The sequence below is a fragment of the Prionailurus viverrinus genome, chromosome C1 (genome assembly GCF_022837055.1).
Source record: "Prionailurus viverrinus isolate Anna chromosome C1, UM_Priviv_1.0, whole genome shotgun sequence".
Classification (NCBI taxonomy): Eukaryota; Metazoa; Chordata; class Mammalia; order Carnivora; family Felidae; genus Prionailurus; species Prionailurus viverrinus.
The window spans coordinates 42,834,718-42,861,773 of record NC_062568.1 but is presented as its reverse complement, the minus strand read 5'-3'; the positions used below and the strand labels follow the sequence as shown (position 1 = coordinate 42,861,773).

Below are 27,056 nucleotides of genomic sequence, written 5' to 3'. Positions count from 1 at the left end.
ACTGCAAATCATAGAGGTTCATTATAATTGTGGTTTATGACTTCAAACCCTAGGTTGTGGTTAGATACTTAAAAAATATCTTGGCCCTATATCAAAAGAGTGGTAAATAAATGTACTTATTTTAAGATAAAACAAACAGTTTAAAACATATTTAAGATCTATTGATTTGTCTCTTGACCAACTTTTTTTGATTCGCTAAATACTAGCCCTGATCGCATGAGATAATATGGTTTTTGTATATTGTGCAGAAATTAGGCATAAACTATATGAGTATTGGAACATTTAAAAATCCTCTAAAAACCATCTTGATAGGCAAAGCTTTTCTTTAAACACTCCACAGTATTGAAGGATTTGATGTCCACCCTCTACTGGGGCCATGAAATCAGTGGCTTTGCCTCTGGAAGGTCAGCTTTTAACATATTAAAGAAGATCTGGCCACCATAAGGCAGATGACAGAAATCCTGGCAGTCTTCCTTCCTTTCTGATCTGCCAGTCAGGTTTTTGGAGCCATTTCCATTTTCTCCTTTCCTCTCTCCAGGAGCAGAGGTAACTTGGAAGAAAATGCAACAAAAACAGCTTGATGAGGCTGATAAAGGCTCCCTGCATTCCACCCCGCCCCTGCCCCCCACCAGTAGCTCCTGCTCACACAGGCAGGGCAAAGCAGGGGTGGAACAATAGTGTTTAATGTGAGGCACCTCACTTTGGCATCTGTTTTCCAAAACTTACATAGCTCACATAGTTTATTTTTGTCTAGAAATCACTAAACAGCTCATGTAGCTTCAAAAAGTGCAGAAAGACAAAGTCACATATTATTAGTACAGCCTTGAGCAAGACGGTAAGTAGCCTCTCTGATCTTCAGTGTTTCCATTTGATAAACAGGATAATGAAAACTAATTCATAGGATTGCTCTAAAGATACAGTGAGATAATATATATAACATGCCTATTATTATTATCTTTGTGGTTAAACAGGTATTATTTTCATGCCCTTGGGCAAAGAATAATTTTCCACTACCAAGGAGTTTGTTTTTTTTTCCAGGAAGTTGGAAACATTAGGAGGAAGACACATAAAAATGGTGAGGGTGGAAAGGGACATCCAATCAACCGAAACAGCTGAATCAACTATGATGGAAAATGATATGATGTCACGATCAGATAACATTTGTATTATATTAGGAGATCTCCAAATGCAAAGAGACCACAGCTGAACACACAGCCTATCATCTATTCTGTAGCCTATATTACCAGTCAATCTTGATGATGACATAAGCAGCCACTCAAGATCCTCAGTCTGACAATTTGGGTATCATACCGAACATATCTCCCTTCCCCACCCAATCAACTATCTCTGTTGATTCTAGCCCTAAAAACTGAATCTCCCATGCCTTTCCTCTCCTTTCCAGTGTCACAAGACTTCTGCATCTCCTCACTGGCTTTTGGAAACACCTCTGAACTGGCCTCCTCTCCTACAATCTATCCTTCAGTAATCCCACTTTCATACGGATAGCAAAGTGATCCTGCTAGGTAGACTGGTGCCAAGTCCCTTCCCTGATTAATTTCTTTCACTACTTCGTAATAACTTGCAGTGTATGTCAATGTCCCTATGCACATCTGGAGGGTTATTACAGGAGTTAGCACATATGAAGTGCTTAAACAGTGTGTGGACACAGTAATTACTATAGAGGTGTCTGCTATTATTTTTTTAATGACCTGATCTTCACTCTCCTTTTCAATCTAAAACACTGCCACTCTGTCACAATCATTGCTCAAATTTCCAAACACATGGTACTATTACACATCTCTGGGCTTCAGACACGTAGATGGTGCTCCATTAAAAATTTTTTTTTAACGTTTATTTACTTTTGAGAGACAGAGACAGAGCATGAACGGGGGAGAGGCAGAGAGTGAGGGAGACAGAATCCGAAGCAGGCTCCAGGTTCTGAGCTGTCAGCACAGAGCCGGATGGGGTCTCGGACTCACAAGCCATGAGATCAAGACCTGACCCGAAGTCCAACACTTAACAGACTGAGCCACCCAGGCGCCTCTGCCCCCTTGTTTTTAAGACTACCTGGTTGTACCCATCTATGAATGGAACTCTTATTCTTCTTAAAACCCCAGGTCCTCTGGTGTTTCATAGCCGACTTCCATATACCACATAGTTAATTTCTTCCAAACTCAGTGCAACCTTCTGCACGTACGTCTCCAGTGGTAACCACCACCTTGGATTATAATTTGCTTGTATTTTCCCCTGCCCTAACAGGTAGCGAACCTTGGAATGCAAGCAAGAGTGTATCTTGCTTATTTCAAGCACCTGAGTGAATGCTGACACATAGTAAGCACCTAGTGTGCATTTATTTAATAAATGTTTTTTGAGTAAGCGAGAAGTGTAGGCTACAATCACACAAAATGTAATCAGGAATATTTTGTAATAAAGAAAGAAATTCCCACTTGAGCAGAAAGAGGAAGTTTAGTTAAAATTGGTAGAACTGTAGTTTAAGTGTTTGGATAACCAATGATGGGTGTGATGCGGCAAAGCCTGAATGGCCACAGATCCTGGCTAATTGATGGGTGGGTGCTGCGTTAAGTGTTTTAGGAGAGTAATCAATACACCACCTTTTCCTCTACTTTGGGGCCAGGTGGGGGCAATTTTATTCCCATTTCTGCAAAATTTCCCGATGTTTCCGTAAGGCTGGAGGATCTGAAGGCCGATCAGCCCCCAGAAAGGCTCTTCTCGCTCCTTTCCCCTCGGAGGCCGCCGCCCGGCCCCAAGCCCCAAGCCCCAAGCCCCAGCGCTGCGCGCGGCCCCGGCCCTCCGAGCTGCTCCGCCGCCGGTGACAGCTGAGCCGCGGCCGCCCGCTCCCGGCTCGCCCCGCCCTGCGCATCACGTGCGCGAGGATGCTAACTTCCCCTCCTCCTCCACCCCCGTCCCCTCCGCCTCCCAGGCCTCCTCCTCCCGGCGAGGGCGTGCGAGGCAGACTGCGCGAGCGGGAGCGAGCTAGCGGGCGCCGCCGGAGCCCGCAGCCCTGGCGTCCGTCGCCGCCGGGAGCCCCGCAATATGCCGCCGCTGCCCTCTGGCTCTCGGCCATGGCGAGGCTCAGCCGGCGCGTCTCTTGTACCCTGCTGCTCGGCCTGGCCGCGGTGCTGCTGAAGGCGCGGCTGGTCCCCGCGGCCGCTCGAGCCGAGCTCAGCCGATCCGACCTCAGCCTCATCCAGCAGCAGCAGCAGCAAAGGCAGCGGGAGGAGGCTGAGGAGGAGAGGCCAGAGGTGCCGGGGGCATCCTCCACCCTCACTGTTCCAGGTAGGTCCCGGTAGCCCGGCCCTGCCTTTCCATCGCCGTGGGGGATCTCAGCTGGCGTCGCTGGCCTCCTCGCTTCTCCCTTGGCCGGCTCACTTCCAATCGCTCGTCCCTACCCATCCCCACCTCCCCGATCTCCCCAGACTGTCTGTCCAGGACTCGAGCTGTGCTCTGGTTTCGGGAAACTGCCCTTTGGGGTGCTGAGCTTTCTGGGAAGCGCAGAGCACTGCAGTAGGGTGGGGAGGGGTCGGCAGGGGGTAGGGGTGAATGACTGCCTCGATTGATTTTTTTTTTTTTCTCTTCCTTCTTCCTGAATTCTTCCCTTTGCCCTAAGAATGACTGCACGCGCGCGCGCGCGCGCACACACACACACACACACACACACACACTCCGTTCCCAAATCCATTTAGCATTCTGTTCTTTATTCTTTTCTTTCCTAGAGACGGGAAAAATCTTGCAATAGACACCCACACGGCTTTTCATCATCTCGCCCCGCCTGGTTTATTTAAATTTAGATCTGGAGAAAGAAATCTTGATTTATTTTATTATTTCTGTCTCTTCTTAGCCCAGGAATGGTTTAGGTCAGTTTGCAAGAATGCCTTCAATATACTAGGATGAAATAAAACAAAATGGAATCGGAGTTTGTAGTTGAAGGAAAAGGGTAAAGGGGAGGTGGAACGATACGATAAGTCAGTAGTGATGTGATTACAGCAAAGCCTGCCTCCAGAGAGGGGAATCTCCTTACTTGTTAGTGGAACTTAAGGAGGCAGATTCTTGACACTATTCATGAGGGTGAGGAAATGCACTCTAGTTTGTGTGGCTCTAACAATCCCTCAGTTCCTGGCTGGTTTCCCCCCATTAAAGCTGGATGGGTAAACAGAAAGCTGGATTATCCATTTTAATAGCCTCTCCCCACCCCCCACCCCAGTGCTCTTCCCTGCTGTAGATGCTGCCTGCTATTTAGAAAGGAAAAAAGCTATCGATATTTTTGGCAAGTGGGCCTGGGTTCCCACAGAACCAAAGTGAATTGCATTTTGACATTTGTTTTTGTTTTTAAAATCCTGCTTGGTAACCTATGAAATGCTGAAAATGAGATTTTGAAGAGTGGAATCAGCATCTTATTTTGTACTGCTTGCTCATCATCAAAGAGCAATACTCAGGCATGCCAGCTGCGATTCATGACAGACAGGATGATTTAATTTATCAGAGTGCTGGGAACATAGGATGAAATCACCGAAGTGTGCAGGAAGGCTTGTGTTTCTCACACCCTCTTAAACCAATTAATAACACTCAAGCATGGCTAGAAGTCCTGAAAGGTGTGCATTGTGTGATGGTTTTCCTACCTAGCTTTTTATAACTGAAAGTGCCACCAACAGGGTTTGGGCGAGGCTGTTAAACATGCTGTTTGCTAAACTTACAGAAATTAGATGTAGAAGCACAGTTGAGAGCTTGTCTTCATTATGAGGGTCATTTCACAAACTAACCACAAAACAGAATTCTGAGAAAGCGTTGATGGACTCCGTGGTTTGACACGTATTTTTATTTCAATATATTTATTGAAATTATATATTTATTTCAGGAATATTAATTAGTTAAAGGGGGTTTTGACTACTATGATATATGTTGTGATAAAGGTTATGAAAAACTGCAATAATATGAGAACTTTTGTGTGCAGCTGCAAATTAAAATATCTGTTTCCTGATATTTGTGAAAATATTTTTGAAAAAGGTTATTTTGCAAACTAGCAGTTTTTGTCTTACTTACCTATTGTTAGGTCCACTGAAATAAAGGAATCACTAGTAGGTCAAATGAGAGCCTGAAAAGTAGTCTCTTTTGACTTTTGCTTTTCCCTCAAAAACTAACTCCCCAAAGCCAGTGGCAAACAAGAGAGCAGTCCAGTTGATTACAGTTTTAGTTATTGGAATATGGAGTATAATGAAATACAACCAAAAAACAAATGAGTTAAAATATTCCTCTGAGCGTGTTGTGATCTCTGGATGGAACTGGTCTTCTGTTTCAACCTTTGTTCCGCTACTGCCTGTTCTCCTCTCGCAGCTCCTGATCTTTTTAAAAACATTAAATAGGACTGTTTCTGCTCACAGTGCTCCAGTGGCTTCCCATCTCTTCCACACTAGATGCCCAGACCCTGAAAATGGCCCAGGAGGGCTTAGATCCTCTCAGTGCCCCTCCCCCTCCTATCTCCCACATCTCTGACCCTAACTCACTCCACTGTAGCCACACTGGCTCCCTGTTTCTTCATTTTCCAAGTGCCACTCTGGGATAGGGCCTTTGCACTTGCCATTTTCTCTGCCCGGAATTCTGGAACTTCACATTCCTCAGGTTTGCTGCACATCGCTGTAACAAAGAAGCCTTTCCTAACCAGCTATATTAAGGAGTAATCTGCATGCCCTGTTGTATTGATCCTTCTCCGTGCACTTATTACCCTCAACCCTTCTTATAAGCTTGCCTCCTCTTACTAGAACATAAGTTCTGTGAGGGCATCAACCTTGTTTTGTTTGCTATTAAATTATTATACACATTTCTAGTACCTGGAAGAGCATCAGTTGCCCACAGGCATAGATAAATTTGTTGAATGAATGAATGAATGAATGAATGAATGAACAAAAATGCTGGCATCAAGGATCTTTTGAGTGTTTGCTATTTAATTTCCTTGTGAAATTCTTCACTGGAATTTAGCAGGGGATATGTAAAAATAAAGGAATGTTAGGTAGAAATATTTGTAAGTAGAGGTTATAAAATTTAGATCTTTAGCTAATTTCAGTGTTTATCTTATTCTGACCATAGAGAACTGTTTGATACTAATACTTGACAAGACATAATAAGAGGACTCAAGATTCTTTACCCAAGTGCACTTATAATCCTCTTATGACCTAGGAGGGTATTTATATACCTTTATATAGCTGTGATTGAGCTTGAGTTTATTCTTTGCCTCTGGTGCTTCTGATTCTCGGGACTATAGAACTTGTTACAGGCAAAATTTGGAAATCTAATAAGGCATAGTTAGTGACTGGTATATGACTGAGCCTTGTCAGTCCATAATAGAGAAATTAAGCATTGTCCTTGATTAGTATTCTCTGGATTTTGTTATTTTGAAAATTTATGTCTCTTTGTGTTGCTGAGAAATTAGGAAGTAAGGTTAAAGAAGTTGAATATGAGATTGAAATAATCAGGATGTAAAAAAACTGAATTTTCATTTTCTCATTAACTTCTAAAACACCAGCTTCAGAGAGTAGTGAGAATAAAGACTGAGGTCGAGGTCTGTCACATCCATTGTTTTCTCCAGTGTATGCAGCAGCTCGAATTTCTCCATCTGCACCAGTATTTGTTAGAAATAAATATTTGAGAGACCAGGGGAGAATTAATTTGGGGGCTGGTGGTAGTTGAGAAACCATATCATATTCACTCTGATGGTCCATTAGATGGGAGACATGCTGGGGGTGGGGACGAGGTGAGCTGGAGAAAATAATGAGCTCCATTTCAAATTCTCCACGTGAAGCACAGACACAGGGCACCTCTGTGAATTTTTATAAATGTCTTCTGCATACAGAAAAAGCTTCTTGAGAGATATATTTTCATGGTATAAAATTTTGATTGTACATTTCACTGATATATATTTCTAGCCTTTTTTTTATTTTATAAAATGTTAAATATATAGAAAGTAAACAGACTAGCATTAAAAAAAAGCCCATACCTGTCTCCTAGCTTTAACAGTGACTGAATTCTGCTGTTATTGTTTCACCCACACTGCCACCCATTTCCACTATGTGGGATTTTTTTTGGGGGGGGATGTACATACATTGAAATGTACATACCTTAACTGTACTATTTTGTATTTTTGGTATATGGATAGGCCCATGTAACCATCATCACCCCTGTGAAGATATAGAACCTTGACATCACCATAGAAAGTTCCCTCCTGCTCACCTCCCAGGCAATCCCTGCCCCTTATCCAGAGACAATTACTGTTCTTTTTTTGTTTGTTTGCTTATTTATTTAGAGAATATGAGTGGGGAGAGTGGGAGAGAGAGAGGGAGAGGGAGAGAATTCCAAGCAGATTCCACACCCTCAGTGCAGAGCCCTAGCGGGGCTCAAATCCATGAATCAGGAGATCATGACCTGAGCCAAAACCAAGAGCTGGACGCTTAACTAACTGCACCACCCAGGCACCCCAAGACAACTACTGTTCTAATTATTTTTATAGATCAATTCTGCATTTTCTAGAGCTTCATAAAACAGAGTCATATAGCAGGCACTCTTTTGTGTCTGGCTTCTTTAGCTCAGTCTAATTTCCATCGGTTTCATCCATATTGTTGAATGTTCAATAGCTTATTTCTTTTTACTGCTGGGTCTTATTCCATTGTATGAATTACTCCACTTTGGTTTATTGCTTCTTTCTATTGATGGCTATTTGGGTTTTTTCCAGTTTTAGCCATTGTAAATGAAGCTGCTACATTCTTGGACAAATCTTTGTGTGGGTATGTCTTCATATCACTTATGTAAATGCCTCAGAGTGGAATTGCTGAAACCCAGCACACTTCTGTATAGCTGGAACCCACCACACTTAACCTTTTTTTAATGTTTATTTATTTTTGAGGGAGAGAGAGAGAGAGAGAGCGAGCGAGCAAGCAGGGGAGGGTCAGAGAGAGAGGGAAACACAGAATCCAAAGCAGGCTCCAGGCTCTGAGCTGTCAGCACAGAGCCCGATGCAGGGCTCGAACCCACAAATCGTGAGATCATGACCTGACCTGAAGTCAGATGCTTAACCGACTGAGCCACCCAGGCACTCCCACACTTAATAACAATCAACCTAAAAATTTTGAACTTTGATATAGACTATTACTATATACTTTCTATTAAATTCAGTAACTTGATTTAAAACTTATTGACTTAAACAACCTGATGGAAATCTATCCGTGAAAGCATTTATTTACTTTTTTCTCTTCCAATGGATTTAAAAATCAGTAGGAGAAATGGGGTTAGAAATTGACTGTTCTATCTAAAGTACTCATGCCTTAAAGGCCATGTTCCCAGATGGGGCAATTATGATTTCTTTCCAGGATTTTAGTAACCAAAGGGTGCTATAGCTTGGTGTTGATTACTGCTTGAAAAACACATGCCATTGTGTTGAATTTGAGTCCAGTTTGTTTTAGTGGTGGTTTTCTAATGTTTTTAATGTGACTGAACAAAAACTACCAAATATTTTTCTGAAACGAAACTCTTCCCGCCACACCTCCACAGCCAAGTGTATAAATAGTGAACTGGATTCTCTTTCAATGTTCTGTCTGACTAGGTTAACTACAGTATTGTCATTCATTCACTTGGCTTAGTGTAATGTGCCTTAATTTCTTTTTGTCCAAATTGCCTTAGCTTGGAAATGGATACAATATGTTCCATCTGCTATTGTTAAAAAGTATACTTTATAGTAGTTACCTGGAAAATTCTAAAACTTTGAAAACTATGTGTTGTAATGCAATACATCATAAGCTTAAGAAATAGCTTCTGTTTGCTCTGAAGATTGTTTGGAGAGGTCTCTTTAATTGGCCTTTGTGTACACATAATCCATATGTCTAAAACATACAAGATTCTTTGCCTTTTAAATTCTCTTATGACTGTTTGTGTCATCGGGGCCAGACAGTATTCTTAAAGTACTTGCCGATGATGTCTGTGAGTGTAAAGGCCACTTTACTTGGGCCTGAAATGTGTGATTTCTTTTTTTTTTTTTAATTTTTTTTAACGTTTATTTATTTGTGAGACAGAGAGAGACAGAGCATGAACAGGGGAGGGTCAGAGAGAGAGGGAGACACAGAATCTGAAACAGGCTCCAGGCTCTGAGCTGTCAGCACAGAGCCCGACGCGGGGCTCGAACTCACGGACCGTGAGATCATGACCTGAGCCGAAGTCGGATGCCCAACCGACTGAGCCACCCAGGCGCCCCTGAAATGTGTAATTTCATTTCATGTAGGGTAGAGTGTCTCAAGGAAGTGGTAATCATTTGCCACCATTACTAACATGTCAAATCTGCTTCTTTGGTCTAGTGAACCCAGACTGTGTCATGCCTTGATACTGTATTATGCTTCTCGAAAGCTTCAGTTGATGATGCCTGTTAAGATCTCCATGTTAAGGCTCTATGTCTTGCACAGAAATTAAGATTTAAAATGAATTGGGGCGCCTGGGTGGCTCAGTCGGTTAAGCGTCCTGCTTCGGCTCAGGTCATGATCTCACGGTTCGTGGGTTCGAGCCCCGCATCGGACTCTGTGCTGACAGCTCAGAGCCCGGAGCCTGTTTCGGATTCTGTGTCTCCCTCTCTCTATGCCCCTCCTCACTCGCACTCTGTCTCCCTCTATCTCAAAAATAAATAAACATTAAAAAAAAAAAGATTTAAAATGAATTTCGTTTATATATGACTGAGATTTCAATTTCCATTTAGTGTGCTTTCTTTCTGAAGTAAGTTTCTATATCATAACAAGTTAGAAAATAATTGAAAAATTAAACATTCACTCGCATTATCAGTTATTGTACTTAGTCCAGTTTTGTTTCTGTTCAGTAGAGAATTACTTAAAAAGTATGTAGTTTTAATTCACTTGTTAGCTCTGTTGAGATGTAAAACACTTCTATAGCCAAGCCAATACCGATTCATATCTATGGACTTAAATGCTAGTTGGGTTTTAGGTGACCAGTTAGTTGGAAGCTGGTAGAATGTCCAGCTCAAACCAGAGCTCATGCGTTGAGGGCCCTGGGTTATCTCTGGGGTAAGTCCTCTAGGGATATTGTATAATCCTATATCGATTGGCTTTTCTAAACTAAAATAAAGCCACCATCCATAGTTTTATTCCCACCTACCTATTCCTCTCTTTTATTACAACAGAAATAGAAACAGGATGGATAGATGGATGATTTGTTTTTCCTACCAGGTTAACTATAACCAGGAGTTGAATAGAAGTGTCTTGGGGTTTGTGACTTACTGGATTTTGTCACCCATTCCACTCATGCTTGCTCTCATGTTTTTGGAAAGGGTAGAAATTAAGTTGTCAAAATATGACTCTATATAGTTAAGTGGATTATGTTTCTTCAGAACTTTAAACATGCTGCATGCTTGTATGAGTAGAGTTTGTTTGTAAATGTCTGGGTGACTGAGACAAGATTACCAAAGGTACCACAAGAATTTAAAATGATTACAATAACACATTACAATTAAAAGAATTGTAAAATGAATTTATTGTAAAAATAAAATACAGGGAGGCTGCGCTTTTTATGTAAGGGGGGAAAATGCCTCCAAGGGTAGTGGGTATAGTAGTATTTTTAAAAAATATTTCACTAAGTAAATCGAACTAGGCATGGATCAGTAATGAGAGTGTGTCATGAAACACGGATGATATTCAATTCAATTTATATACCTGAAGTTTAAAAAAAGTCCACCTACTTATTTATATTAAATGAATTAGTGTATTCCAAGTATTTACATTTAAAGACAGATAACTTCTCTTCATAAAACAAGTACTTTCCAAAGTACAGTGTATGATATATAGCTATTAGACTCTGGACTTTTAGCAGAAAAGCTTTGGCTTAATACTTCCTAAATCAGAGTTTAACTCTCATTCATGATCACAAACAAGAAAAATATTTGATAGTAATGTATGAAACAACTAATCTGATCTTCCAGTGCTGTTTGTAATGGAGCAGTGTCTAAGATCTATGAAAATATGTAATAATTAAAAATTAAAAATTTTTCACTTCGTAGATTATAATAAGTCTTCTTGAAATCCCATGCTCTTAGAACTAGAATGGTAGAAATGACCTTGCCCTAAGTGCTTTGCCCTGGCAATGTTTGAAAAGTATATGACATAAGCTAGAAGACTTCCACATCTTAGATGTTGTGGTACCACCTGGCAGGTACAAAGTCTGATAAAAACTGATAGTTAATGATTTGATGATTTCTTTCATAGTAAATATGACTAAGTCGAGTGATCCTTGTTATAATCTAAACTTTGTCTATCAACTGACTCAAGTTTGTGAATGAGAAGAATCAAAAGGATGTGTATTTTAAAACTGCTTCTGAATCACAGTATTTCAAGTAGGGAAGAAGTCTTGTGAATTAATAAAGCTTTGTAGGTGTGGGATGTGAAAATGTAGGAAGTGAAGCCTGGAGGCTGAGGCTGAAGAGAAAAGAAGTCAGAAGTAATAGAGCTCACTGTGACGAGTAGGAGAGGGGGTCAAGTAAGCAATTTCATGGGAGTGAAAAGCACTTACAAGTTGTGAATGTTTTTTCCTTCCTGTGTGTATAAGGGACTCACTGTCCTTTTTACCTTTTAAAATAGAGGTTCTAGGCAGCCAGTGGAAGGGTGTGGGGTGTTTATGAACACCCTGAAATTAATTATGTAGTCTGCAATTATCTTGTATTCGGAGTACCTGTAAGATTTTCAAAGGAATCCTTGACCCCAGAAATGTTAAGAAAACCTGCTATGGTTAATTAGGCCTTTGTAAGTGGACTCAAGAAAAGAACAAAGGCAACATTCATACTCAAATAACAGTTTTGTATGTTCTTAACATGTGGAGTTTCTCTGTTATTGTGCACATGTGTTGGGTAAAATTAGTAAGTGTGACCGCAGCATAACTAATCCTGACAAAAGGCTTTAACCCTTAAAAGAACTGGTTGCTTAGGATGCATGTGCCTTGGTCAATTCTTTCATTCTCTGGCTTTTCAATTCCATTTGAGGAATGGCTGCCATTCCATTTGTAGAATGGCTACCAATATGCAACATATATCTTTTGGTAAATCACATGACTTCGAATTGTTTTATATCCAGTTTTCATTATATAATGAACTGGTAGGATACCTTATACCTGAAAATACCCTCTGTTCAGAATTCTTTGGCAGTCAACACAGAAACTCTCTGCGTCTTGGCTCTTGGCTCTTCCACTGAAGGGTAGGGTCACTGAGATTCAGTTAACAAGGGCTCTGATGATTTTGTGAGTCATCTAATCCCTCCAGGTCTGATTATAAACCTCAATCAATTTTAGCAGATGAGGATGTACACTGGTTGTTATTAATTCCCCAAGAAGGCATTTATAAAAACCTAAGCCTTTCCTCACCCACTGAAACATGCATTAATACTTGGTCTTTAAACAGTTTTGGGGTCAAAATAGTAATTTCAGCTTACAGCGATTTAAATCTGCTAGCAATTAAACTTGCTGTTTTCATTACCAGTGCTGTTCTGGGCTTTGAAAATTAATATTGTTTCTAAACTCACTGAAACCCATATTTTTCTACTCACTTTTTTGATTCATGCCTTTCCCAGTTTCACTAATAACTGATTACATTGGGAGAGTTAGATGCTATGAAGATGAATGGCAGAGTGAAGAATTTTCTTTGTTTTGAGGAATAACTTTGTATTGCAGAATTCTTTCATTTGAAAATCCAAATGGAGAAATTTGTATTTCAACACATTCTGATGTTCCAAAGATAAATAATAGCATGTGTTGTGACTTGGAATGTTGTAGCTTCAGAAAACAGCATGGGGCACAGACACGGAGGTAGAAAAGGAATAGGCGTCCCTGACAAATCCAAGTCTTACTGTGATCATTGTGCTTCATGTACATAAGGACTGGTTCACAATCCGGAACTCTATGCAGGGACTGTACATGGGGCCCATCATGGATCCAGTAGCTTAAAGATAGAGATCTAACAAAGGCAGATGAAAATCTGCTGGCCCAATGTACTCCCCTTTCTTCCCTCTCAATATTTCTTAATTTTTTAAAAATGTTTTTATTTGTTATTTTTGAGAGACAGAGACAGAGCATGAGTGGGGGAGGGACAGAGAAGAGAGGGAGACACAGAATCTGAAGTAGGCTCCAGGCTCTGGTCTGTCAGCATAGAGCCCGACCCAGGGCTCAAACTCACGAACTGCGAGATCATGACCTCAGCCAAAGTCGGATGCTTAACTGACTGAGCCACCCAGGTGCCTTTCAGTATTTCTTATAAATAATACAATCTCAAGTCTGTAGATTTGAATAGTTTGCTATGCAATAATTATGTTATTTTTAAAAAAGTTATGCTTAAGTATTAATATTCCAACCATCAAATGTTTGATACTGTAATATATAGGTAGCTAAAGTATCTTTATATTCTAAAACATAAAAATTGAAAAATAGTTTATTTTTTCGTTTAATTTAACATTCTCTGACTCTCTTCCCACTCTTGCCTCTCATGAGGTGATCTCATCCACTTAAGATGCTTTAAATACCATCTATATGCTAAGACTCCCTAGAGCTCGCTCCTGAATATATCCACCAATTATTTTGACATCTTTATGTGGATATATCATAGGTATTTCAGTTTAAGCATGTCTAAAACCAGACTCTTGATTTTTCACTACAACTTCCAGAATAGAAAAATCTCCTTTATTCTTTTGTTCTTTTTAACTAGAATCCTCAGGGGTGCCTGGGTGGCTCAGTCAGTTGGTCGTGATCTCACGGTTTGTGTGTGGGTTCAGGCTCTGCGCTGACAGCTTAGAGCTTGGAGCCTGCTCCATATTCTGTGTCTCCCTGTCTCTCCACCCCTCCCCCCTTTCAAAAATGAATAAAATATTTTTAAAATTTTTCAAAACCAATGAACTATAATCCTCAGAATTTATATGTCTTATCACTGGGAGTTTTTACCTTTTGACCACCTTCTTCAAACTTCCTTCCATTCCTTATTGTTACTAAGAACCAGTGAAGTGTCTCACTAGCCTACGAAGGAAAGATGAAGGGAAGGAAAGCTTGCCATTTTCTCCACCTTCCCCTTCCTCTAGTCAGTCACCAAATCCCGAGTCGATCTCCCAAGTATTCCTCATCTGTTAAGTTTTCTCCATCTTCACTGCCCCTGCTCTGGCTGAGGGTATTCTTATACTCTGGTTCAGGTTAGCATAGTAATGGCCACCTTCAGTCTGTTCTCAGTGCTTGAAAATCCATATTTCCCAGAGCAACCATGGATATCATCTCCTCCCCCACAATAGTAGTTATATTATTTATTTATTTATTTATTTATTTATTTATTTATTTATTTATTGAGAGAGAGAGAGAGAGAGAGAGAGAGAGGGAGAAAGTGCTTGCGAACAAGGGAGGGGTAGAGAGTGAGCGAGAGAGAATCTTAGGCAGGCTCCAAGCTCAGCACAGAGCCTGAAGCTGGGCTCAATGCCATGAACCCTGAGATCATGACCTGAGCCAAAATCAAGAGTAGGACGCTTAACCGACTGAGCCACCCAGGCACCCCTGGTTATTTTATTTTTAAGTAGAGATCTGATCAAGCTTCCCATGACCTTTAGAACCAAGTCAAAGGTCTTAACCTCACCTATAAGGCTTTGCAGGATGTATGATTCCAGTCTTCGCTTCGTTTTCTCTTTATTACTATGCTTCAGTTCTCTGTGCCTTGAGTGTGATAGGTTTTGTACCTCATGATCTTTGACACACACACACACACACACACACACACACACACACACAATTCGCCTGGGTTATTGCATTCAAACTTCAGATATTAGCTTAAATGCTACTTCTTTTAAACAGGTTTTCTTTGGCTTTTCAAACTGAGCTAGGTTCCTGTTATGTGCTCTCATAAGCACCTCCTACTTGTTCAAGGTATGTGATTGATTTGTAGCTAGGCACCCAGTCCATATTTCCATATTTGTCTTCTCTAGATTAGAGACCAGATGAGGCCAGGTGCAATAATTATTTTGGTTGGGGTTGTATCCTGTATAAATATTTATTGAATAACTGAATGACTCCAAATAGAGAAATAGTTTATTGAATACCTTCTTTCATACCCAGGCTTGAGTTGGCTTTTCTAGAGAGTGTATATAGAAAAAGGACATAATATAGAGAAAAGGCTGTAGGACTTTCGGAATGAAGTGGCCAAAGTATATATGTTTTGGGTCAAGAGTATGCTTGGTTTGAAAGAAATACATGGGAAGAGGGATGTATTTACTTGAATTCAATATAACTTATGCTCATTTATATATGGGGCCAGAGATAACATATAAGATTCCTACAGTGACTGATTTCATTCATCTTTTTTTTACTTATTTTTTTTAAACAAAACTTGCTGAATTTCTATTTGCCAGGCACTTCATCATGACTGATTACAGAGTACACCCAGTGGGGACATAGATAAAGAGACCATAAATGATAATAGAGTGTGGTAAGAGCTATGGTGCCGGAGAGTATAGGATACTGTGGAGACACACAGGTTGGGGGGAAATAATTGGGCCTGTTTCCTGGAAGACAGCGCATGTAAGGTGAGTTTCAAAGTGATGTAAAAAACAAAAGAAGGAAATTGTTTTCTTATTTTGATTTAGATTTTTTTCCACTTCTTTGATAACAACATAATAATAGAACAATATAATATGTAATAATATAACAATACAATAATTCTATTCCCTTTTATCTTTGGTATTCTCTAGAATTTTTTTTATTTCTTTTATGGCTCATTGTTTTGAGGCTTTTAGAAAAGAAAAGAAAAAAAAAAGTAGCTTCTTCCACAGTGCCCACATTTCTTGAAGACACCAGATTGATGATGCATACTCTTCTCTTAAAGGAATTCAAACATAAGCCCATTTCTTTCAGTGCAGATCTGCTGTGACCTAGCAATCAGTACCTTTTGCGTTTATAGTGAAATATTTTGCCATTAAAACAGTTGGGGTATCATGACCAAACTGTGCTGTTTTCTTTTTACATTTTTTTAACGCTTGTTTATTTTTGAGAGTAAGAGAGTGAGTGGGGAAAGGGGCAGAGAGAGGGAGACAGAGGATCTGAAGTAGGCTCTTTGCTGAGAGTGGAAAGCCCAACATGGGGGGCTCGAACCCACAGATCACGAGATTGTGACCTGAGCCGAAGTCAGACGCTTAACCGACTGAGCTACCCAGGCTCTCCTGTGCTGTTTTCTTCGTATGTTAGTCCTCAACATGAACACAACACAGACCAGTTGTTTCTTGATGTCTCCTACCTCTTTCTCTTTCATCTGTACCAGCCTGGTGGCCATTTCCCAAATCTGTCATGAAAACAACTTGGCTTCTCTTCTTTCCCCTTCAGTGACCCTAAATTTCATATCCACACCCCACCAGAAAAAAGTGAGTGATTTAAAATATATTTTGTTAATGATTGTGGTTGACCATCTGAATTGAGACTTTTAAGAAAGGTAATTGTACAAAGCAGTTACCTGGTTTTTTGCTAAATCAGAAAGTTTATAAAACCTAATAGATAGGGATATTATGTATTCATGAAGGTTTTCTCCATGAAACTTAATCTAGAGACGTACTCCTAGCAAGAGGCCATTTAGCTGAAAATTACCAAAGCAAGAGAAAGGGCATCACACTTACTTTCAGCTATATACATTGATATATTTTGTGTGGATATAATTGAAGTTTGCTCTTACCACTTAAAGCATTCTATAATGCAGTTTTTGAATTTCTTTAAACTCCTGAAGTCTTGTAAGTCTTCCAAGCTAGGGGAATTGAGACCCTGAAGCAGGTGGCTTACCAGGGAAAGCATATGGGCTGCCTGTGGCTGTTCTCCCTTGGGCTCTAGCCCCAGTGTGTTTGTTTCTCAGGGTACTTGTGTGTTGTGTTGTCTTTCACGGCTTTCAGAGACTAAGGAAGAGACCACCTCATACCCCACCATTCAAAATGTGAACTGTATTTACATGGAAGAGGCAGTATATAAATCTGTTTAATGGAAGACATTGTCTTAACCCAGCAGATCTGCCCTCTGCCCATTATATTTATTCAATCCTTTCTCTAACTATCTGACCTGCAGAACCTGGAATCATCATTGATTCTGCCTTCTCCCTCTCTTACCATTACCGGTCGGTCACTCAATGAGTTCTGTTAAGTATCTATCACCGTGTCTTCAGTGTCCATTCCTTCTGTTTTATTTTTACAGCCACGTTCTCTGTCCGAGCCCACACTCCATTTGTTTGGTCTGTTACAATAATCTGTTAGGTCTCCCTATTTTTCCTCCCTCTAACTCAGACCATATGCCCTTACTGCATGCATCTTCCTGCAACATTGCTTTCTTTTCTTAAGCTTTCATTATATTGTCATTAAAATTTGAAGTCTTCTGTCAGCCTTCTGCTTCCCTCCAACTTTTTATAATGAATGTTTTGAAATATACTGAAAAATTGAAAAAAATAATACAATGACTATCCACATATCCTTCACCAGGATGCAGCAGTTGTCAAAATTTTGTTGTATTTGCTTTATTTCTATTACGATCTATCTTTCTACACACACACACACACACACACACACACACACACACACCGAAACACTCAATTTTGCAGAACCAGTTGAGACTTAGTCCTGTGCATCCTGACTTTTCATCCCTGAAAGCTTTAGCATGCCTCTCTTAACAGCTAGGTAACTTTCTGTGGGTAAGTAATAATTATTTTGAAATGGTAAAATAATTATTAAGAACTTTTTAGTAAGCTGTATAAAAAATAATGAGGAAAAGGTGGAGATTCAAGTAACAAGTGAATAAAGAAACCTTATAGATTGTATGTGACAAATTCTTAAGGTTTCACTTTGGCTTGCTATAATTATGCAAATAACATTTTATTTATATTACATGTATACCATGTTGTGGTAGGACTGTGCTTTGTATAAAGGGAGCATTTTAGTCAGTTATGTGGCTCTCCAAAATGAGATGTTCTGCTAGGCTTCCAATTTATTTTGTTCTTTGGTCATTTTCCACCAATCTAGGTCAGCTGTTTTACGTGTAACTTCTATGCGGTCATATGCAGAACATCTGGTCCCTTAGTTACCCTTTCCTTTGCTGCCCCCATCCATCCATGTTTGGTGGTTGGAAATGGTAACCTATAAAACCTGAGAGTTATCATCAGCCTTGCTTGCTACTATGTGGACAGAGCCAGTAGCCTGTGAATGGGAAGGAAGAAGCCAGTATACAGAGATGGGGTTACTGGTTTCAGTCGTTCCCAAGATCCAGTCAGATAATTGTTATCCTCATGTTTTGCTTGTACAGCCTTTCCTTGAATGAGTTGATAAATTCTCATTCTTACCTCAGCAAATTCTGGTTGTATTTCTGTTAACTAAAAAGCCCCATAGCTAGCTCAATATGTTATTTCCGGCACTAAGTTCTAACTCCAGGAAAAATTTACAGTTGTAGATATTTTCTTTCCTCACTGGCACTGGCCTACCTCTGTCTTACCCCTAACTCCAGCAGAACCTAACTTTGTTCTACTTTCTCTGTGGAGCTTTCCCAGGCCATAATTATTTCTGTCCTACTAGACCACTTACAGTCTCTCTCTGGTGATTCTGTATTTGATAACATGGTGTTTTAAATTAGTGTCTAATTTTAGCTTTCTGGTGTATTTTTGTCTTTCTCTTGAGCTTCTGAATTCCTTCAGATCATAGATCTATTCATTTACTCATTTTACATCTGGATGCCTAATATCCAGTAAGTTCTCAATAAAAGTGTGTTGATTCATAGCATGTTATGACCATATCCTTAGAAATATCTATGGAACTCTCAGTATCTTTTATTATTTATGTATTTACTCCTCATGCCTATCACAGTGCTGGGCATATACTACGTACTCCAAACACATGGTAATTAAAAAAAAAATATGTGTTCTTATGAGTTTGCGACAGATGCTGACAGTATTGAAATGAATTTAAGAAACAAAACAGATGAACATAGGAGAGGGGAAACAGAAAATAAGATAAAAACAGAGAGGGAGATAAACCATAAAAGACTCCTACATACAGACAACAAAGTGTGGTTACTGGAAGGGTGTTGGGTGCGGGGGATGGGCTAAATTCATGATGGGCATTAAGGAGGGCACTTGGGATGAGCACTGGGTGTTGTATGTAAGTGATGAATCACTCAATTCTACTCCTGAAATCATTATTACACTATATGTTAACTAACTTGGATTTAAATTAAAAAATAACATAAAATCTTAAAATTCATTTTTTTAAGTTTTTTTTAAAGATGATGAACTGAATAATACTATATGGTGCTTTAAGATTGAGAACTGTCAGTCAGTCATGATGTTATTATACCAGAGTTGATGACTTAAACCTGGAGTGCTTTTCAGAGTCCTTCCCTTTCCCTGCCCTGTATTTTTGTTTCATTCCATTGTTACTTTTATTTATTTATTTTTGCCTCTTATCAACACTTAGTTTTGTCACTTTTTGGTCCATGATGATAAGCTCATGCCTCTCACTCTCTGCTCCCCTCCTTTTCCCACCTTCATTTTCCTATCACTTCAAGGTGCTAATTTAGATGTGGGATTGCTGACGACAACCTTTTTATCTTCTCAAAATCCTGCCCTAGGGCCTCTGAATTATAAGAACAAATTTCTAAATCTACATTGCAAACGAGTACCTATAATTAATCAGTCTTCAATAATTATCAAACAAAAGTCCTCTTTCTCACAGAAAGCATAACAAAAGAGGGCAAACTTTTTTATTGGCACTGTAAAGAACTGGATGCTTAGCTGAATATTAGCTTATGGTTGTAATGTTGGGAGGAAGGGGCCTTCGTGAATTTGAGACCTATAAGAAGGCCAGTATGGCTGCCCCGGAGAGCATGAGATGAAGCACGGTTTAGGTGTTGTTGGGTAGGGCAGAGTATAGGGTTCTCTGTATTCACCCGTGTATCTGTGGTTAATTTCCTTACCAAGAGAGGCATCATTCTAGGGCTGGATGGCTTGGTGGTTAGACCATGGGCTTGGGGGTTCAGGCAACTGGACTGCAGAAATCTGCTCTGCCTCCTTAGGTATGCTCTTGGGAACTGGGGTACCTTGTGGAATTGTTATTAAGCATTAAGTTGATATATGTGAAATACCTGGAACTTAACAGATGCTTGCCAATTACTGTTTATTAATAGAGATTATTTTTAGGAAATGAAATATTTCAGTACAAATATTCTGTCTTGGTTCATGTTCTTGATAGTATGTTCGTAAGGGTTTTGACTAGGTAGACAGGAAAGGTAAATGTGCCAGTTTTACAACTTTCTAGTAAATGAGGCTGAATCTGTTTTCATTGTTTTATTATGTTTCTTTGTAAATTAGACTCTAAAAGTGCATATGTGTTTCTGTAATAAGAAATATTAAAGTATATTTGGAATAAAATTACTGTTTTTCTTTTAAAACAATCTAGAAACAACATTGTTTTTGGAATGTTACCTCAAGCAAGCAAAATCTACTTGAAAGCCAAAAAACAGTGAGGTAATCATCCCTGAGCTTCAAGTTTTCACTATTATATTGATTCCTTTTGTTTTGCTAAGAAGACAAATTGGCTTTTAAGAAAGACTGAATTCAAACAGTAGTTCTTATTATTCTTTTTCTGTCCAGAAAATCTTAACATGAGCTGGAATATCCTCAGCATGCAAATGAGCCAAGGAATACTGGCTCTGGTCCTCTGGAAGACTTTGTATTCAAAGGATAGTGTTTCTTTTTTATGGAAGAAACAAGAATGTTTTGCAGTTCTCCCTTCTTTTTGCTAGCCTTGGTATTATGCTGGGGAGTATTATTTGTCCATTAAAATGGTGCGTCTTGAAACACTCTCCTTAGAAAAGAATTCTGCAAAGCAGATGAAATCTTATTTATTTTTGAATACATACCTCAGAGGAGCAGTAAATCATGTTTCTCTCCAGTACTCAGTTACTGCTCCACAGCAGAGAGGGAGGGACATTCACATCCTAATGGAGGCAGCTGATTGATTAACATATTGATTAGATCTAGAGGATTGTGTTCTGTGAAATTCCAGGCTGATTGAATTCTCAAATTGGTATGGCGGTTGCACCTAACCAGTTTAAAAAATTTCTAATGTTAACAATATTCACAAACAAAACAAATTTCAGCAATTTTCATTAAAAGATGGGATGAAAGAAAGGGATAGAATTATAAACTATACATTATGAGAAAAGTGGTCGGAAATGATTTGCTATTCTTATTTCTCTAAGTAGGAAGCAGGAGAAAGTCATGAATTATAAAGGCCAAATAGAATTCATCAGGAATTTATTAAAAATTCCTAGCCATGATATATATATATATCATGATATATAATTTAGACACACACTCACACATCTATCTATCTATCTATCTATCTATCTATCTAGATATATGTGTTGTGTCTAAATTAAAGTAATAAACCAGACAAAGGTTTGGAAAGCTGATAGGACAAAAATAAACCAGAGCAAGTAGTGTAGGAATTATTTTTTGTCCTCTTTGAATATAACTGAAAACAAAGGAATGAGGCATGTCAAACTGATCTTTTTTTCTCTAAACTACCAGAGCCTGGCAAATGGCAGGAATGCAGTATTAACCTTGGACTTGTGTGGGGTTCACAGTAATAGCTTCCTGAATGGTTGGATCAATGAATAAATGTGTGCTTCTTGATTGGTTAGATGAAACTGATTGACAGGTGTGGCAAAGGCTAATAAGAGAGCTATGTCTAAACTGATGGCTGGCTAAATAGAAGATTTTATCACTCATTAAAAAATTTTTTTTTATTTTAGATAGAGCACAAGTGAGAAGATGCGAGCCGGGGAGAGGCGCAGATGGGGAGTAAGAGAGAATCTTAAGCAGTGAGCATGGAGCCCCGATGTTGGGCTAGATCTCACAACCCCTGGGATCATGACCTAAGCTGAAACCAAGAGTTAGTCACTCAACCAACTGAGCCACCCAGGTGGCCGCACCTCTATCACTCAATTTTTAACATACAGCAGCTTATGCTATTGTCTTAGTCTTTGTCATAAGAGAAAGAATTAGAAAACTTTACTTTAGAGATGGTAATTTCTTAGTCTATAAAGTCCAATAGTGAAAAATTAAATATGATATATGGAGATTCTAAGATGGAAAATTATTCAAATAGAGATGGGCATATAGTAGAACATTGAAGAGCAAGTTTTCTACTCTCAAGATATCTAATGTTTATGGGGGAGAGGACATAAGCATATATAAATACAATACAAGGCAGGATGTTATAATATGCCCATTAGAGTTTAAAAAAAAAATTGTTTTTTGCATTTATTTATTTTTGAGAGACAGAGAGAAACAGGATGAGCAGGGGAGGGGCAGGGAAAGAGGAAGACACAGAATCAGAAGCAGGCTCCAGGCTCCGAGCTGTCAGCACAGAGCCCCATGAGGGGCTCAAACCCACAAACTGTGAGATCATGACCTGAGCTGAAGTCGGACGCTCAACCGACTGAGCCACCCAAGTGCCCCAAGAGTTTTAAAGTGCTGTGGGAACAGGAGGATGAGGAGACAGACTTTCAATTATTAAGGGGCTGATTTTCTGATTGTTTATAGCTTAATTATCTGCTTTTTGATCACCACAGCTTTAGAACCTATGTAAGGCAGGGTGGCTGGAAAGAAATAGAATTTTTTTCTCCTATTGTGTCCAAAAAGAAGACTAGCTGGTAGAACTTAAGGCAGGAAATAGAAACTAAGATTTTGGTTTGTATTTTTAGAATTACTCATCTTCACTGTAGGAATAAATTCCTGTACTTCTGCTTTTATTTAAAACATTTTCATCTTAATTATGAAATATTTCAAACATAAAAATATGATCTCTATATATTGGACATCCATGTACTCACCACTGAAGTTAATCAAATATTAGCTTTTTGCTGTATTTGCTTCAGATTTCTTGTTCCCTCTTTAGGTAATAAAGATTGAAGATTCATTCCTTTACCCTACATTATCCAGAATTATTATATGTTATATAATAATTATTCTGAAGTGGGTGTCAATATTTTTGTTTGAAAATCTATAAGAGATATATGTACATATTATACATATTGCAGTTTGATGTTTTTCATTCAACATCGTATTTGGGGGACTTGTTGATACATTCGCATTTCATTAATTTGGGTTAATTACTGCATAGTATTCCATGATATAAATAAGGCACATTGATGTACAATTAGGTTTTACCTATCAATTTGCTATTATGTAGTGGATAGTGGTCAATCTAGCAGGTGTCTCCTTCTAGATGACTCTAAGAATTTATATGGTGTTCATACAGAGAAATGGAATTGCCAAATCGTATGCTGTGTACATTTTTAATGTTTCTGGGTCTGTCCAATTAAGTAATTGTATAACTTGCATTTTCCTGGTTATAGATAGGTGCCAAACATTTTTTTTTCAAAATTTTCTACTTTTATTCTCTGTGAGTTGTCTTATATGCATTGTCTCTTTGTGTCTTCTTTTTTCTTATTGATTTTGTAGTTTTCTGTATCTTTTGAATCGTAGTCTTTATAGTTTATGTATATTTTTTGAAGATTCCTTTTTCCAGTGTCTAGCTTGTCTTTTAACTGTTTTTTAGAGTCTTTTGTGGAAATTTTTAAACATTTTGATGTAGCAAAATTTCTTAATCATATTTATGTATCCAGCTTAAGAATTCTTTCGGTAACCTTATGTAATTTTAAAAACCCTCTGTATTTAATTCTAAAAGCTTTTCAGTTCATATTTAAGTGTTTAATCCATCTGGAATTTATTTTTGTGTACAGGCATAAGATGAAATAATTTAAATCTTTCAAGCTCTTCAAAACCCGTATGTATTACATACTTTATTCTGTTTTTAGTTCCCAGTAAGCTTCAAGAAATATTAGAATTACATACATATTTTCTCCTAAATTACTTTATTTATGAAGTAATCTTGCTTTCAAAGCTTTCAAAGTGAAAATGATACTTACGGAAAATGATCTCATGTCATACCTAGTACTGGTGTGAAAGATGCAGCAAGCAGTATTAGGCTTCGAAGAATGTTAGTGAAATTATTTTTTCACATGGGAAATATTGTGTTTTGTGTCTGCTAAGACCTGAAACAGCATCTATGTGTCAAAGGATGAGGCTACCCTTTGATGTCTGAAACAAACAAACAAAAAGTGCTAAATTTATTGCTTACTGAGAGAGGGAGCCATGCTAGTCAGGCACAGATTTTCTCAGCAAAGCAAGAAACTGAACTCACATAATGTTTCTGAGGCAGTATTGGATTCAGAGGTTGGGGAACTTTCAGAGGTGGTGATAGGATAACGTCAGTAGAAGCTGGCTTCTCTGAGATTTTTGCTGTTTGGTTGGCATACAGAGGCACTGTTATCGGAGTGAGTCCTTTCCTCATTGGCTGATGTTTGAGACCGTTGGTTATTGATTGGTTGCCTTACAGGAATAAGTTCAGTGAGCCAAGTTGTCAATGATTTGTTGGTTAAAGGAGCTTCACACCAGTTCTGTGGTTCTAAGGCTATATAGAACTCTATATTGATTAAGGAAATTTAATGCTTGTTCTTGTGGCTACCTATTACCATGGTTGCAGAACAGTCTGTCTTAGGAGTGAGGGTGCCTTCTTTTATTCTTGCATATATGATTTGTTTCTAGAGTTGACTGCTTCAGAAATTGAATTATATAGCTTCTATAAAGAAACCTGTATTCAGATTTGGGAGTGGAAAAAAGGAGTGTATCTTATTCGGTAATAACTATGTCTCTATATATACAGTTTTGGCATTGCTTGAGATGGGGAAAAGAATTATATAGAAGTTCATCTAATGTTCTACAATATTCCATAATGAGTGATATCACCTTCTGGATGCCTGAATTTTCTGCTTCAGAAAGAATAATGTCTTTAATTGAGCAACACACTGTCTTCACTACTTTTGTAGCAATGAGATGTGAGTGGTTTACTTTTTGAATCCTGTTTCCTCATTTGTAAATTGGGTTTATGAGACTTGAGATGAGTTAATAGATACAACACAATGAGAACAATGTAACTCCCTGGGCAAAGTGTTCTTATCCACCCAGTGTTAACCTTTCTTGCTTAATAAATGTTTGTTGAATACATAACATTTCTTATTTGAACTAGACTTCTTTTTTATCCAGTTCATTCCAGATAGATTAAATGAAGGTTAAAATGTATGATTAATACCTTTGCCTAACAGAAGTAATAAAGACTAATGAAGTCTTTTTTCTCATTGGTAATTCACAAATGTGAATCATTTATCAAAATTCACTTAATATTTTTGTAAATACTAATTATTCTATTGCATTATACTTATATAATCTGTCTTTCATGCAAAAGTATCTTATTGAGGTTGTTTAGTTTCACGGAAGTAAATAGCCTTACCAATTTCTTAAAGTAAAAGAAAAATGTCCAGAAATGCCAAATTATACAAGCTAAAATGTGTACAAAATATGTGCTAGCTTTTCTGGGGAGGTTTTAGTGAAGTCAGAGCATTCCTTAGAGATATTTTCAGAAGCTAAAAAAAATATTTACAAGTATGGACAAATAATACTAAACACTAGTATAATGTTCATGGTCAGGTGCTGTCTTAAGTACTGTATATTATTTCATTTAATCCCCCATTAACCCAATGAGGCATATCTATAGTCAGGTGCTGTTATTGTTCTCATTTCACAGATGAGATTGGCACAGATTGGCTGTGTAACTTGTCGCAATCACTTTAAGTAGTAAGAGATGGAGCTGGGATTGGTACTCTGGCTGTTTGGCTTTTAAAATAGACCGTACTGGGGCACCTGGGTAGCTCAGTCGGGTAAGTGTCTTGACTCTTGATTTCAGCTCAGGTCATGATCTCATGGTTTGTGAGTTTGAGCCCTGCATCAGGTTCTGTGCTGACAGCATGGAGCCTGCTTGGATTCTCTCTCTCCCCTCTCTCTCTCTGTCTCTACCCCACATGTGCTCTCTCTCTCTCTCTCTCTCTCCAAATAAAAAACTTAAAATGAACCGTACTATCTCTCTGGGAAAAATGACCCATGTGTATCCATGAAGTTAAAACACAGTTTTGAAGTTAGCAGTGATAGTTCTAACAGTCATTTCTGTTTTCAAAAAATGTGACACAGGGAACCTGTTGATGTCCTTAGCAACATTTAGAAATTTAGTTTATGGGAATCTTTGAGCTCAGTGAAATCACAAGCAACATTTTTGTGTATTTATGGGTACACGTATTTGTGCATGTGTGTGTTGTGGGGGTGGTAGTAAAGAGAGATCATAGATCCATCAGATTGTCAAAGGGGTTAAAAAATCGCTGCTCTGGTATAAAGAGGGGGAAATCTCTTAAGTGGAGTTAGATCATAATGACCAGGATGGGCAAATTTGAAAGCTCATTTAATTTATATTTCTTTCCAGAAGGACAGTAGATGAATCTACTGTAATGGGTGCTTCTGTTCAAATGCCACTCTTTCTTCTCCATCTCCTTTTTGGTTCCATTCTACGCTCTCTTGTCTGTAGTTCCTGCCCTCTGCTGGCTTAAGACTCAGCATTTTGGCCCAGTCCACCTAGAATTTTCTCCTGTCTGCATGGTTTCTTTTGTTAAGGTCACAGGTGCTTTCTGATATCAGCTTAACTCTCACTTCTGTCAGGAACCATAATGGACCCTCGAGATCTGGCATGGTGTCCCTGATCTGTGTTTCCATAGCATTTGAGGTATTGGAACACTTTGGGTGCTCAGTTGAAATGGCCTGTCGGCTTGCCTGTGGCCTCCCACTGAACTTCTTGGCACACTGTCAAGATCTTGTGCTATTTGGCTAAACATCAATGCCTATCACCTTGATCAACAAGTATCAGCTACTCAATAATTGTTGAATAAAAGAGTATTTTTTCTGTTCCCTTAGTCATTGAAACTCAAAAGTTTGTTATTCTAAGTTGACCTCAACTGCAATATCGTATCAGTTGCCAGATGATGTTTTTGCTTCTGATCCTTCTTTATACTGCCTCTACTCTAATTTTGAC

At 38.8% G+C, this 27,056-nt stretch overlaps 1 protein-coding gene across 1 annotated transcript in view; it reads left to right on the top strand.

The window, feature by feature from the left end:
* Window positions 1-2,948: 2,948 nt before the first annotated feature.
* The window catches only part of FAM171B (family with sequence similarity 171 member B), a 66,189-nt gene continuing 42,081 nt past the window's right edge, over window positions 2,949-27,056 (top strand). Inside the window, exon 1 of the mRNA XM_047873541.1 lies at window positions 2,949-3,297. Within this exon, the coding sequence (XP_047729497.1) occupies window positions 3,084-3,297 (214 nt within the window). The 5' untranslated portion in view covers window positions 2,949-3,083. The remainder of the gene's footprint in view (window positions 3,298-27,056) is intronic.